We start from the raw sequence: 15,149 nt of genomic DNA, 5'->3' as shown, positions 1-15,149 counted from the left end.
TAAAAATATATTTAAACTAGAGACTTGGAGCAGGAATTCATGCACAGGTGGTGTCCAGCCTGTTCACCCCGATTAGGGCCGATATAGCGGGCGTCTGGGGGATGGGCCTGCTCTGGCTGCCAGCTGGCCCCACCTCCGATCAGGTTGGGGAAGGCCTGGTCAAACTCCCGGTGGAACTCCCGGTCAAGGAGACGATTTGCATATTAGCCTGTTATTTTAAAGGATTTTTTTTAAAAATATTTTTATTGATTTCAGAGAGGAAGGGAGGAGAGGGAGAGAGAAACATCCATGATGAGAGAGAATCATGGATCGGCCGCCTCCTGCTTGCCCCCTACTGGGGATGGAGCCCGCAACCCGGGCATGTGCCCTTGACCGGGAATCGAACCCGGGACCCTTCATTCCACAGGCCGACGCTCTATCCACTGAGCCACACCAGCTAGGGCTATATTTAATTTTTTTTAAATGTCAGATTCTCACCCCAAAGAGATCCAACTTGTATGAGCTCCCACCAGGCCCCCTGAAATCGGTCAGTACGTCGTATGGGAGGTGATTTCTCACCAAACCTGGTGGACCCTGTTGTGTAGAATCTCTGGCCGACGGGACAGGCTCCCCCCGTGGTGACATGTAATTGTCCGGAACCTTCCGGGGCCGAGCCCACAGGTGGGACAGCTGTTCTGATCGGCCAGCCGGTGGGAGCCCCATGGACAGCTCATGGCCCCGGAGACACCCTCCTGGCCCCCGGAGACACACTCCTGGCCCCGGAGACACCCTCCTAGCCCCAGAGACACCCTCCTAGCCCCGGAGACACCCTCCTGGCCCCGAAGACACCCTCCTGGCCCCGGAGACACCCTCCTGGGAGTCTTATGTGAATCCTTAGCCTCTCGCCCCTGAGTCATGTTCTCTGACTCACTCCCCGTGATGTCGTTGGGGAGAGCAGCTACCCACCCATTTCCTTAGTTCCGAGAGCCAGTTGTAAAGGGTGTCCCCAAATTCACGCAAGAAGTCATTTTGATAGAAAACACAGGTTTATAACTAAAAATTGTAATTTTTTTATTGATTCATAAAGGACACAGTCTAGGGTTTATGAATGGAATAGCACATCGGGTCCGTGGCCTCTCCGGCTTTGCTGGCGCATACACACTCTTTTGTTGAAATTTTACAGCCTTTGAACATGGGATATGTATATAGTGTATATATATATAAAGGGTGTCCCAAAATTCACGAAAGAAGTCATTTTGATAGAAAACGCAGGTTTATAATGAAAAATTGTAAATTTTTTATTGATTCATAAAGGACACAGTCTAGGGTTTATGGATGGAATAGCACATCAGGTCCATGGCCTCCACGGCTCAGCTGGCACAGACGCAAAGCCACGGTCTCCATTGGTCTTCCCTGTCCCTGCTCCTGGGCCATCATTGGTACCTGGTGATGATTATAGAATTGAAGGGATTGACATCCAAGGGCAACAGATATTAGAATCCGATTCAATAAACCGAGTCAAATTGGGCTTTTATGTTTTGTTGCTGTTGTTGTGAATGCTCATGCAGAATTCAAATCTTGGGTGAATTGTGGGACACCCTATATTTCTCTGTGGAAGACCAATTGTTGTCTGACACTTTCCTATCAGCATTCGGGGCCGGGGGGATCCGAGAAGGGGTGTGTTTGAAGTTCCCTGTTGGGTGGACGAAGAATAGGGTACAGCCAGGCCGGCATGACTCAGAGGTTGAGCGTCGACCTAGGAACCAGGAGGTCCCGGGTTCAATTCCTGGTCAAGGGCACAGGCCCGGGTTGCAGGCTCGATCCCCAGTGTGGGGGGCGTGCAGGAGGCAGCCGGTCCATGAGTCTCTCTCTCTCTCTCCCTCTCCCTTCTTCTCTCTGAAATGATTAAAAAAATATATATATATATATTTTTTAAATATGTTTTACTGATTTCTTACAGAGAGGAAGGGAGAGGGATAGAGAGTTAGAAACATCGATGAAAGAGAAACATCGATCAGCTGCCTCCTACACGCCCCCCACTGGGTATGTGTCTGCAACCAAGGTCCATGCCCTTGACCGGAATCGAACCCGGGATCCTTGAGTCCTCAGGCCGATGCTCTATCCATTGAGCCACACCAGTTAGGGTTATATATATATTTTTTAAATTAATTCAGCTACACAAAGAGAAGACACACACACACACACACAGACACAGACACAGACACACAGACACCAGGCTCTTGAAACAAAATGCATATAAAAGGGGAAGAGAATGAATTTCCTGATTTCTTCTCTCTCTCTCTCTCTCTCTCTCTCTCTCTCTCTCTCTCTCTCAGCGACACAACCTGGGTTTCTTTGCTCAAAGCCAATTCATCTCCGTTGCCCGGTAAACGGGATCCCAGATGTAGGCCATATCGTGGGCAGGTGTTATGCGCCATCATCACATGCTCCTGGTCGAGAAAACCCACAGGGAGAGGCCGAGGGTGACTCAGCGAGGCGCCTCCTGCAGATTAAACCTCTCTGAGCGACAGCGCGATTGCATTCCAGACAGAACAGGACGGTGGACACAGCCCTGAGCCAGGAGGGAGGCAGAGGGGGGCATCCCAGGACGAGGCAGGATGGAGAAGAACAGTCACAGCTGCTTGTTTCAGTGAGTCACAGGCACCTTGAGTCCCTTGGGGAATGTCCCCCCACACACACACACAGAGCCCAAATCATGACCCAGAGTCTTAAAACCCATTAGTCAACAGAGCCAAATATCAACAGGATGATGATGAAAATCTCTTTTGAGATTTCGAAAGATATTGGGATGTCACTCAATTGATTGGGGTCCTTATATGGAAAGATATTGGGATGTCGCTCAATTGATTGGGGTCCTTATATGGAAAGATATTGGGATGTCAATCAATTGATGGGGTCCTTGTATGGAAAGATATTGGGCTGTCGCTCAATTGATTGGGGTCCTTATATGGGAAGATATTAGGATGTCACTCAATTGATTGGGGTCCTTATATGGGAAGGTATTGGGATGTCACTCGATTGATTGGGGTCCTTATATTGGCATGTCACTCAATTGATTGGGGTTCTTTATGGGAAGATATTGGGAAGTCACTCGATTGATTGGGGTCCTTATATGGGAAAATATTGGGATGTCAATCAATTGATTAGGGTCCTTTTATGGAAAAATATTGGGATGTCACTCAATTGATTGGGGTCCTTATACGGAAAGATATTGGGATGTCACTCAATTGATTGGGCTCCTTATATGGAAAGATATTGGGATGTCGCTCAATTGATTGGCCCCCAATTTTTTAAACTGAAACTCTATAGGCAGGTACATTGTGATTCACTGAGTGAGGGGACTCCTAAGGCTTAGGAAGAGCCACACTCAAGGGGGCCAGAGAGCCGCCGGTGGCTCGAGAGCCGCGGTTGGCCGACCACGGAGTCCCAGACCATCTAGCCAGGCTGTCGGCTGAGCAGATATCAGAGTGGACACGGTGTCCTTCTGTGAAAATCCGGCCCCAGATTCCGGGGGGAGAGTCAGTCGGTGAAGACTCAGAGCAGGAATGTGTCAGGGAAAAAAAGAAATCTGCCGGGCCCCGGCCGGTGTGGCTCAGTGGGTAGCGTGTCAGCCCGCAGACCGAAGTGTCCCGGGTTCGATTCCTGGTCAAGGGCACGTGCCCGGGTTGCAGGCTCCTCCCCGGCCCGGGCCCTGGTCGGGGCGCATGCACAAGGCAGCCCATCGAGGTGTCTCTCTCCCATCAATGTTTCTGTCTCTCTCTCTCTAAAAATCAATGGGAAATCTTCCCTGGTGATAGAAGAAATTCTGTGATTGGCAGATTCTTAACCTTTGCCATACGAGGACGCCAGTGAAATACTGACACCCCCTCTTTGCCCTAAAAGAGAATCCAATGAAGGGACTGACACCCCAACATCTTTGTCATATAAGGGGCCAGTCATTTGAGTGACATCCCAATATCATTGCCATCTTAGAGACCCAATCAATGGAGTGAAATCTCGTCTTTGCCATATAAGAGACCCAATCAGCCCTACCCAGTGTGGCTCAGTGGATAGAGCGTCGGCCTGCGGACTGAAGGGTCCCGGGTTCGATTCCCGGTCAAGGGCATGGACCTTGGTTGCGGGCACATCCCCAGTGGGGGGCGTGCAGGAGGCAGCTGATCGATGTTTCTCTCTCATTGATGTTTCTAGCTCTCTATCCCTCTCCCTTCCTCTCTGTAAAAAATCAATAAAATATATTAAAAAAAAGAGACCCAATCAATTGAGTGACATTCCAATATCTTCCCCACATAAGGTCCCAAATCAATTGAGTGACATCCCAATATCTTTGCCATATAAGGAGCCCAATCAATTGAGTGTCATCCCAATATCTTTCCATATAAGGAGCCCAATCAATTGAGTGATATCCCAATATCTTTGCCTTATAAGGAGCCCAATCAATTGAGTGACATTCCAATATCTTTGCCATATAAGGAGCCCAATCAATTGAGAGACATCCCAATATCTTTGCCATATAAGCCCAATCAATTGAGTGACATCCCAATATCTTTCCATATAAGGAGCCCAATCAATTGAGTGACATCCCAATATCTTTGCCTTATAAGGAGCCCAATCAATTGAGTGACATCCCAATATCTTTGCCATATAAGGAGTCCAATCAATTGAGTGACATTCCAATATCTTTGCCATATAAGGAGCCCAATCAATTGAGTGACATTCCAATATCTTTGCCATATAAGGAGTCCAATCAATTGAGTGACATCCCAATATCTTTGCCTTATAAGGACCCCAATCAATTGAGTGACATCCCAATATCTTTGCCACATAAGGACCCCAATCAATTGAGTGACATTCCAATATCTTTCCATATAAAGACCCCAATCAATTGAGTGACACCCCATCTTTGCCATATAAGGAGCCCAATTGAGTGACATCCCAATATCTTTGCCATATTAGAGACCAAATCAATGGAGTGAAATCTCGTCTTTGCCATATGAGACCTAATTGAGGGACTCACATCCCAACATCTTTGTCATATAAGGTCCCCAATCAATTGAGTGACATCCCAATATCTTTCCCATATAAGAACCCCAATCAATTGAGTGACATTGTTGTCACTCTATCCCAGCGGTTCTCAACCTGTGGGTCGCGGCCCCTTTGGGGGTCGAACACCCCTTTCCCAGGGGTCGCCTAAGACCGTCGGAAAACACATCGATAATCACATATTGTTTTTGTGATTGATCACTGAGCTTTCATGATGTTCCATGTGTCACCATGAAAATCCATCCTGCAGATCAGATGTTTCCATGACGATTCGTAACAGCAGCCACATGACAGCGATGACTCAGCCACGAGAATAATGTTATGGTTGGGGGTCCCCACAGCATGGGGAGCTGCATTCAAGGGCCGCGGCGTTAGGAAGGTTGAGAACCACTGCTCTGGCCCCTGGGGATGCTGGGTAGATAACCAGGCGTTCTCGTCTATTCAGTGGAGTTCTCCTACTGCGACCTGGCGTCCATGCGTTCCATCCGGGAATTCGTCCTCACGTTCAAGGAAAAGAAATTGCCTCTCCACGTGCTGATCAACAATGGTGAGCTCTGACCAATCCCAGAGGTCGATTATTTTATTTTATTGGCGAGAGGCCCAGTGCATGAATTCGTGCAAGGGAGGGGTCCGGCCGGCCGGCCCCAATCGGGCCGATGGGGCTGGGCTGGCAGCAGGGAGGGGCCGTGGGCAGCTGGCTGACTGGCCCCATCCCCTGGTCGAACTCCCGGTCAAATTCCTAGTGGAGGGGACTATTTGCATATTAGCCTTTTATTATATAGGATTTTTAACAATATATTTTTATTGATTTCAGAGCGGAAGGATGAGAGAGAGAGAGAGAGAGAGAGAGAGACAGAGACAGAGAGAGACAGAGAGAGACAGAGAGAGAGAGAAGGATTTGTTGCCTCCTGCACTCCCCCAACTGAGGATCAAGCCCACAATCCGGGTATGTGCCCTGACTTGGAATCGAACCCTGAACCTCTGGTTCACAAATTGACACATCCACTGAGCAGCAGCAGCCGGGGCTAAACATTTTCTTAAAATAATATACAAAAAAATAAGCACCCTGGCTGGTTTGGCTCAGTGGATAGAGCATCAGCCCTCTGACTGAAGGGTCCCGGGTTCGATTCCGGCCAAGGGCACATGCCCGGGTTGTGGGCTCGATCCCCAGAAGGGGGCGTGCAGGAGGCAGGCGATCCAAAATTCGCTCTCATCATGGATGTTTCTATCTCTCTCTCTCCTTCTCCCTTCCTCTCTGAAATCAATAAAAATATCTTAAAATCTATATATATAAAAGCCTAACCAGTAGCTATGATGCACACCGACCACCAGGGGGCAGACGCTCAATGCACAGGCATTGAAACAAGGAACAGACTGATGAATCTCAGAGGGAAGAGTCAGGGAGGGCTGTCCTGGCCTGCGGGGATCGGGCCGAAACCGGCTCTCTGACATCCCCCGAGGGTTCCCGGATTGCGAGAGGGCGCAGACCAGGATGAGAGACCCCACCTGTGCACCAATCCATGCACTGAGCCTCCAGTCATCCTATATAATAAAAGGGTAATATGCAAATTGACCCTAACGGCAGAACGACTGGGAATGACTGGTCACTATGACACACACTGGCCACCAGGGGGCAGACGCTCAATGCAGGAGCTGCCCCCTGGTGGTCAGTGCGCTCCCACAGCGGGAGCTCTGCTCAGCCACAAGCCAGGCTGACGGCTGCCAGTACAGCAGTAGTGGTGGGAGCCTCTCCCATCTCCTCAGCAGTGCTAAGAATGTCCGATTGCAGCTTAGGTCTGCTCCCCACTGGCAAGTGGACATACCCTGAGGGCTCCCAGGCTGCCAGAGGAATGTCTGACTGCCAGCTTAGGCCCAATCCTCCAGGGAGCGGGCCTAAGCCAGCAGGTGGACATCCCCCAAGGGGTCCCAGACTGCCAGAGGGATGTCTGACTGCCAGCTTAGGCCCAATCCCCCAGAAAGCGGGCCTAAGCCAGCAAGTGGACATCCCCCGAGGGCTCCCGGGCTACCAGAGGGATGTCTGACTGACAGTTTAGGCCCAATCCTCCGGGGAGAAGGCCTAAGCCAGCAGGTGGACATCCCCCGAGAGCTGCCGGGCTGCCAGAGGGATGTCTGACTGCCAGCTTAGGCCCAATCCCCCGAGGAGCAGGCCTAAGCCAGCAGGTGGACATCCCCCGAGGGGTCCCAGACTGCGAGAGGGCACAGGCCAGACTGAGGGACCTACCCCCCGAGTGCACAAATTTTTGTGCACCGGGCCTCTAGTCTATAATAATAAAAGCGTAAAATGCTAATTAGACCGGACGTCTTTCCGGGCGACCTTCCAGATGAACCCTGGGCGGCGAGGGAAGCCCGGATCCTGGTGTCTCCTGTGGAAGGTCCACAGATCCAGAGTGGACAGGCCTTCCCCACCCCGTCTCAGCTCACGCTCCCCCAATTCCCTGTGTCCCCAGCCGGCGTGATGATGGTCCCCCAGAGGCAGACGGAAGACGGGTTTGAGGAGCACTTCGGCCTGAACTACCTGGGGCACTTCCTGCTCACCAACCTGCTCCTGGACACCCTGAGGGAATCGGGGCGCCCAGGCCGCAGCGCCCGGGTGGTGAGCATGTCCTCGGCGACGCACTACGTCGGGGAGCTGGCTCTGGACGACCTTCATGGCAGGTGGGTGCAGGGGGCAGGCCCCCGTCCATCCGTCCTGACAGCGATGCTGCAATTCAAGGTCACCTGGCCCTGCAGACACTCTGACACTCCGGGCTCCGCCGTCCTGAGCAGATCGACGGTCGTTCATGTCACCAACCTTTTTATTTGTTTTTTCTTTTTGTTTTTCTTCATCCTCATGGGCAGATATGTTCCCCAATACTTGAAATTTTTATTTTTTAAGTATATTTTTATTGATTTCAGAGAGGAAGGGAGAGCAAGAGAGAGACAGAAATATTGATGATGAGAGAGAATCATGGACGGGCTGCCTCCTGCACGCCCCCTACTGGGGGGTCGAGCCTGTAACCCGGGCCTGTGCCCTTGACTGGGACCCTTCGGTCGACAGGCTGACGCTCTATCCACTGAGCCAAACTGGCCAGGGCTTAAATATTTTTTATTGATTTCAGATAGAAGAAGGGAGAAGGAGAGGGAGAGAAACATCAATGATGAGAGAGAATCACTTATCGGCTGCCTCCTGCTCGCCCCCTACTGGGGATGGAGCCTGCAACCAAGACATATGCTCTGACCGGGAATCGAACCCGGGACCCTTTAGTCTGTAGGCCGACGCTCAATCCACTGAGCCACACCAGCTAGGGCTGTTTATGTTTATTTTTTAAGCATATTCGTATTGATTTCAGAGAAGAAGGGAGAGGGAGGGAGAGAGAGAAAAAAACATCCATGATGAGAGAGAATCATGGATCGGCCGCCTCCTGCACGCCCCCTACTGGGGATGGAACTCGCAACCCAGGCCTGTGCCCTTGACCATAATCGAACCCGGGACCCTTTAGTCTGCAGGCCGACGCTCTATCCACTGAGCCAAACTGGCTAGGTCTCCGTTAACTTTTTAGAGTGAGGGGAGGAGAGAGAGAGAGAGAGAGAGAGAGAGAGAGAGAGAGAGAGAATCATTGATGTGAGAGAGACACATCAATCAGTTGCCTTCTCCCCCTCCCCCCCCCCCCGTGCACTCTAACCGGGAGCAGGGATCGAACCTGCAACCCAGGTATGTGGCCCTCAACGGGGAATTTGACCCCAAGGCCCCTTGGGGCAGGGGCGGATGCTCTAACCACTGAGCCACACCAGCCAGGGCACACCACCCATTTTTTGACGATCCCGTCGCCTGGTGATAATTGTAACGACGGTATCTGCTCATTGGTTAACTGATTTCCAATCCCACGTCGAAGCTCATTGCCCACAGCGGCCCATTCAGCCTTCGTGGAAAGTCTTGCAGACAAACACGCTAATAATCGCCATCATCGCGCACGTGGCGAGGCTGAAGAACGTGCTTTGCCTCTGGTGTCTTCCGAAAGCTGTTAGGCAGTCATCCAACAGCCCGGGAAATAGGACGGCGGAATCGTTTAATAACTCATTCACGTAGGCCCTGGCCGGCGTGGCTCAGTGGTTAGAGCATCGACCTGTGAACCAGGAGGTCAGGGTTCGATTCCTGGTCAAGGGCACAGGCCCGGGTTGCGGGCTCGATCCCCAACCAGTAGGGGGCGTGCAGGAGGCAGGCGGTCCATGATTCTCTCTCATCACGGATGTTTCTCCCTCTCCCTTCCTCTCTCCCCAAAGTCAATGAACAAAATCCTATATAAAAAAAAGCCTAATATGCTAAGTTTCCAGTCATTCGGTCGGCCATGCAACCAATCAGAGCGTAATATGCTAATGAGATGCTAAGGCCGCTCAACCACTCGCTGTGACGTGCACTGACCACCAGGGGGCAGACAGTCGGCCGGTCCACCAGTCGCTATGACGTGCAATGACCACCAGGGGGCAGACAGTCGACCGGTCGACCAGTCGCTGTGACGTGCACTGGCCACCAGGGGCCAGACAGTCGACGGGTCGACCAGTCGCTATGACGTGCACTGACCACCAGGGGGCAGAGAGCCAACTGGTCGACCAGTCGCTACGACGTGCACCGACCACCAGGGGGCAGACACTCCAACCGGTAGGTGAGCTTGCTGCTGGGGTCCGGCCGATCGGGACTGAGCGAGATGGGCCAGACACGCCCTGGAGCCCTCCCGCGGTCCCTCCCCGGCCCCCATCGTGCACCCGTGGGGTCCCTCGGCCTGGCCTGCACCCTCTCGCCATCCAGGCTGAGGGATCCCCTCCCAAAGTGCACGGATTTCGTGCCCCGAGCCTCTAGTATTAAAAATAAAAAATTGAAAGGACAGGAAACTCCCCTTGGGAGTGCAGCAGGCGGTTGCAATGGACATGAGGAGGGGGAACGTCATAGCAACTGGTCGACCGGCCGACTGGCCCTGGTGGTCAGTGCACGTCACAGAGACTGGTCGACCGGTCGACTGTCTGCCCCCTGGTGGTCAGTGCACGTCATAGCGACTGGTCGACCGGTCGACTGTCTGCCCCCTGGTGGTCAGTGCACGTCATAGCGACTGGTCGACTGGTCGACTGTCTGCCCCCTGGTGGTCAGTGCACGTCATAGCGACTGGTCTACCCGTTGACTGTCTGCCCCTGGTGGTCAGTGCACGTCATAGCGACTGGTCAACCGGTCGACTGTCTGCCCCCTGGTGGTCAGCGCACGTCATAGCGTGCAGTGGAGCGGCCTTAACACGGGTAGGACGGAGGTTAGAACTCGGACTTGGCCGGGATCCGTCCCCAGGGCGACTCCTCCCCCGTGCCTTCTCGTAGGGGCGGCTACTCCCCGCACGGCGCCTACGCGCAGAGCAAGCTGGCTCTGGTCCTCTTCACCTACCACCTCCAGGGGCTGCTGGCCGCCCAGGGCAGCCACGTCACCGCCAACGTGGCCGACCCCGGCGTGGTCGACACGGACCTCTACAAGCACGTCTTCTGGGGCACCCGTCTGGTCAAGAAGCTGTTCGGCTGGTTGTTTTTCAAGGTAAACCTCCGACGAATCTTTATTATTATTATTATTATTGTTATTATTATTAATATTATTATTATTATTATTTTTTAATCGAGAGGAAAAGAGAGAGAAACATCCATGAGGAGAGAGAATCATGGACTGACCGCCTCCCGCACGCCCCCTACTGGTTGGGGATGGAGCCCGCAGCCCGGGCAGGTGCCCTTGACCGGCAATCGAACCCGGGACCTCCTGGTTCCTAGGTGGACGCTCAACCCCTGAGCCACACCGGCCGGACACACGTCCGTTCTCATTTCCTACGTCCACTCGGCCCCTCATTTCTACCATCTGTCAATTCTGCAGAATAATTCCTCCTCGGAAAGCATTTCCCAAACTCCACCCCGGCCCCCTGTTTAATTTTGTAAACTTAATGCTTTCTTTTTAAATACACTTTTTAAAAAAAATATATATATATTTATTGATTTTTTACCAAGAGGAAGGGAGAGGGATAGAGAGTTAGAAACATCGATGAGAGAGAAACATCGATCAGCTGCCTCCTGCATACCCCCCACTGGGGATGTGCCCGCAACCCAGGTACATGCCCTTGTCCGGATTCGAACCTGGGACCCTTGAGTCCGCAGGCCGATGCTCTATCCACTGAGCCACACCGGTCAGGGCAACATCATGAATTTTTATACGCATCTGCTTATCAAAATGAGCAAATGGCCTGGCCAGTGTGGCTCAGTGGTTGAGCATCGACCTAGGAACCAGGAGGTCACGGGTTCGATTCCCGCTCAAGGGCACATGCCCGGGTTGCGGGTTCGATGCCCAGTAGGGGGCGTGCAGGAGGTGGCCGATCCATGATTCTCTCTCGTCATGGATGTTTCTCTCTCTCTCTCCCTCTCCCTTCCTCTCTCTGAAATCAATTAAAAATATTTAAAAAAATAAAAAATAAAAATAAATGAACACAAACTCGCCCTCGACGGGGGGGTCGGCGAGGTGGCCCACCTCCCAGCCTCCCATGTGGGTTGGTGGACCCTGGACGACGCTATGTCTTACCCACCAGCAGGAACGTGAGCTGAGGACCCCAATTTCTGCTCTGAGCGCTGATGGCCTGCACCCCCCTTTTTCTAATCCCCACAGACCCCCGACGAAGGAGCCTGGACCTCCATCTATGCAGCCGTCACCCCCGACCTGGAGGGGGTGGGCGGACGCTACCTGTACAACGAGAAAGACACCAGGTCCCTGGCCGTCACCTACGACCCGCACCTGCAGCAAGAACTCTGGGCCAGGAGTTGCCAGATGACGGGCGTCCGAGACCGGACACGGGACACCTTCTCCGAATAGCTGCTCCCCCCATCGACAGACGTTTTTGGGGGGGGGACAGGGCTGTGAGGGATCTCGGGTCTGCGTGTTTGACACCCGCCTGATCTCGGGGAGCCGTTCCCCAATAGCTTATGAGACGTGGGGGTGTCTTTCCGGGAAGACTCGCAGCCAAAGACACTCTGGGTGTCACCCCCTGAGACCGAGGGATTCTGCCTTAAATCTTTGGTTGACAAAGTGCCAAATGGTGACAGGTGCCCTGAATGATTAAACCCTTTTCCCTGAACGTACAAGAGCCTGGTGATCAGTGCACGTCATAGCGACCGATGGACCGGTCGACAGTCTGCCCCCTGGTGGTCCGTGCACGTCATAGCGACCGGTCGACCGGTCGACTGTCTGCCCCCTGCTGGTCATTGCACGTCATAGCAACTGGTCGACCGGTCGACTGTCTGCCCCCTGGTGGTCAGTGCACGTCACAGCGACTGGTCGACCGGCCGACTGTCTGCCCCTGGTGGTCAGTGCACGTCATAGCGACTGGTCGACCGGCCGACTGTCTGCCCCTGGTGGTCAGTGCACGTCACAGCGACTGGTCGACCTGTAGACTGTCTGCCCCCTGGTGGTCAGTGCATGTCATAGCGACTGATCGACCCGTCGACTGTCTGCCCCCTGGTGGTCAGTGCACGTCACAGCGAACGGTCGACCGGTCAACTGTCTGCCCCCTGGTGGTCAGTGCACGTCATAGCGACGGGTCGACTGTCCGTCCCCTGGTGGTCAGTGCACGTCATAGCGACTGGTCGACCAGTCGACTGTCTGCCCCCTGGTGGTCAGTGCACGTCATAGCGACCGATGGACCATATGACAGTCTGCCCCCTGGTGGTCAGTGCACGTCACAGCAACTGGTCGACCAGTCGACTGTCTGCCCCTGGTGGTCAGTGCACGTCATAGCGACCGGTCGACTGTCTGCCCCTGGTGGTCAGTGCACGTCATAGCGACTGGTCGACTGTCTGCCCCTGGTGGTCAGTGCACATCATAGCGACTGGCCGATCAGCCGACTGTCTGCCCCCTGGTGGTCAGTGCACGTCATAGCGACTGGTCGACTGGTCGACTGTCTGCCCCTGGTGGTCAGTGTACGTTATAGCGACTGGTCGACCCATCGACTGTCTGCCCCCTGGTGGTCAGTGCACGTCATAGCGACTGGTCGACCGGTTGACTGTCTGCCCCCTGGTGGTCAGTGCACGTCATAGCGACTGATCGACCGGCCGACTGTCTGCCCCTGGTGGTCAGTGCACGTCATAGCGACTGGTCGACCGGTCGACTGTCTGCCCCCTGGTGGTCAGTGCACGTCATAGCGACTGATCGACCGGCCGACTGTCTGCCCCTGGTGGTCAGTGCACGTCATAGCGACTGGTCGACCGGTCGACTGTCTGCCCCTGGTGGTCAGTGCACGTCATAGCGACTGGTCGACCGGTCGACTGTCTGCCCCCTGGTGGTCAGTGCACGTCATAGCGACTGATCGACCGGCCGAATGTCGGCCCCTGGTGGTCAGTGCACGTCATAGCGACTGGTCGACCGGTCGACTGTCTGCCCCCTGGTGGTCAGTGCATGTTATAGCGACATCCTTGAGGAGAGAGAATCATGGGTCGGCTGCCTCCTGCTCGCCCCCTACTGGCAGGTGTCCTGACCGGGAATCGAACCGTGACCTCCTGGTTCACAGATCGATGCTCAACCACTGAGCCACACCGTCCAGGCAAAGATGAGCATAGGTGACACTATTTTTTTTATATATAATATATTTTTACTGATTTCAGAGAAGGAGACAGTGATAGAAACATCCATGAGGAGAGAGAATCATGGACCGGCCGCCTCCTGCACGCCCCCTACTGGGGATGGAGCCCGCAACCCGGGCATGTGCCCTTGACCGGGAATCGAACCCGGGACCTCCTGGTTCCTAGGTCGACGCTCAACCACTGAGCCACACTGGCCGGGCTAAACAGAATTGTTTTCCATTTTTTCTTCCACCTTTTTTTTCCTAGTGTATGTCTCCAGCACAGTTTTTTTGGGGGACGGCGGGGGGATTTGGGGGGGGCCTTCTCTGACATTCCTGAGTTCAGTCTCACAGATGCACACCACCTGGCCACAGCCATTATTTCCAAATGAGTCCGTGGGGCCAAGGGCGTGTTTGTGATTCCAGATGGCTCAGCCCTTACTTCTGTCATTTTTTATTATAATTTTTTTCTTTTTTTTCTTTTTGTCCCCAGAAGGGCAACCTGACAGAAATGCGCATTTCTAAGCTCAAGCCGGTTCAGGACAAGAGGTGCCTCCAGGGAGAGACACCCTGGCTTGCGGAAGGGAAATTAAACGGAGAGAAAATTAAACCACGTTCCGTTCAAGTTTCATCGATTTATTCCCAAGGAGCCAGGGAGTGACAGCTCAACAAAGAATATATTTTTTCTGGAGGCTCAAGCCAGACCCGTTAGAGGCGGTCCCAGGAGAAGGGTCCGTCATCACCTTTCGTTGTTTCTGGGTCACCAAGAATGCTCTCAAGCCCCCCCCCCATAGCCCCCCCCCAAAAAAAGCATTAGATCAGTGTCTTTCGGGGATAAAGAAGAGAGGGAAAGAGACGGAAAAGGTCCCTCTAGGTCAGGCTGTTCTCTCAGACACACAGTGGGAGTCAGCTGTGCTCACTCACCACGTGGGATTCAGATTCTCCGGGATGATGATGATGATGATGGGGCTGACCTTGAAGATGGTGATAATAATTGATCGTGATTATGAAGGTGATGGGAACAAAGGAGATGATGGAGATGGTGGTGATGGTGATGGTGGTGGTGATGGTGGTTATTATGGTGATGAAGGTGATGGTGATGATGATGGTGATGATGGTGATGGTGATGGTGATGGTGATGATGATGGTGATGATGGTGATGATGGTGATGGTGATGATGATGGTGATGATGATGGTGATGGTGATGGTGATGGTGATGATGATGGTGATGATGGTGATGATGGTGATGGTGATGGTGATGATGGTGATGGTGATGGTGATGATGGAGGTGATGGTGATGATGATGGAGTTGATGGTGATGGTGATGATGATGGTGATGATGGTGATGATGGTGATGGTGATGGTGATGATGGTGATGGTGATGGTGATGATGGAGGTGATGGTGATGATGATGGAGTTGATGGTGATGGTGATGATGATGGTGATGATGATGGTGATGGTGATGATGATGATGGTGATGGTGATGGTGAT

General features: G+C 53.1%; 1 protein-coding gene across 4 annotated transcripts in view; it reads left to right on the top strand.

The window, feature by feature from the left end:
- The window catches only part of LOC308512208 (polyprenol dehydrogenase-like), a 36,647-nt gene extending 22,322 nt beyond the window's left edge, over positions 1-14,325 (top strand). For 2 of the 4 annotated variants that reach the window (XM_081082003.1, XM_081082006.1), the window contains 4 exons: positions 5,486-5,587; positions 7,509-7,716; positions 10,399-10,606; positions 11,714-12,179. In XM_081082003.1, the coding sequence (XP_080938129.1) occupies positions 5,486-5,587; positions 7,509-7,716; positions 10,399-10,606; positions 11,714-11,917 (722 nt within the window). In that variant the 3' untranslated portion in view covers positions 11,918-12,179. Of the gene's footprint in view, positions 1-5,485; positions 5,588-7,508; positions 7,717-10,398; positions 10,607-11,713; positions 12,180-14,151 lie in introns of those variants that run through there. The other 2 variants (XM_081082004.1, XM_081082005.1) reach the window with 2 other exon arrangements.
- Positions 14,326-15,149: the final 824 nt, after the last annotated feature.

The sequence above is a fragment of the Myotis nattereri genome, assembly GCF_964212035.1.
Source record: "Myotis nattereri genome assembly, chromosome: Y".
NCBI lineage: Eukaryota > Metazoa > Chordata > Mammalia > Chiroptera > Vespertilionidae > Myotis > Myotis nattereri.
The sequence above is the reverse complement of the archived record's forward strand: the minus strand, read 5'-3'. Positions and strand labels throughout refer to the sequence as shown.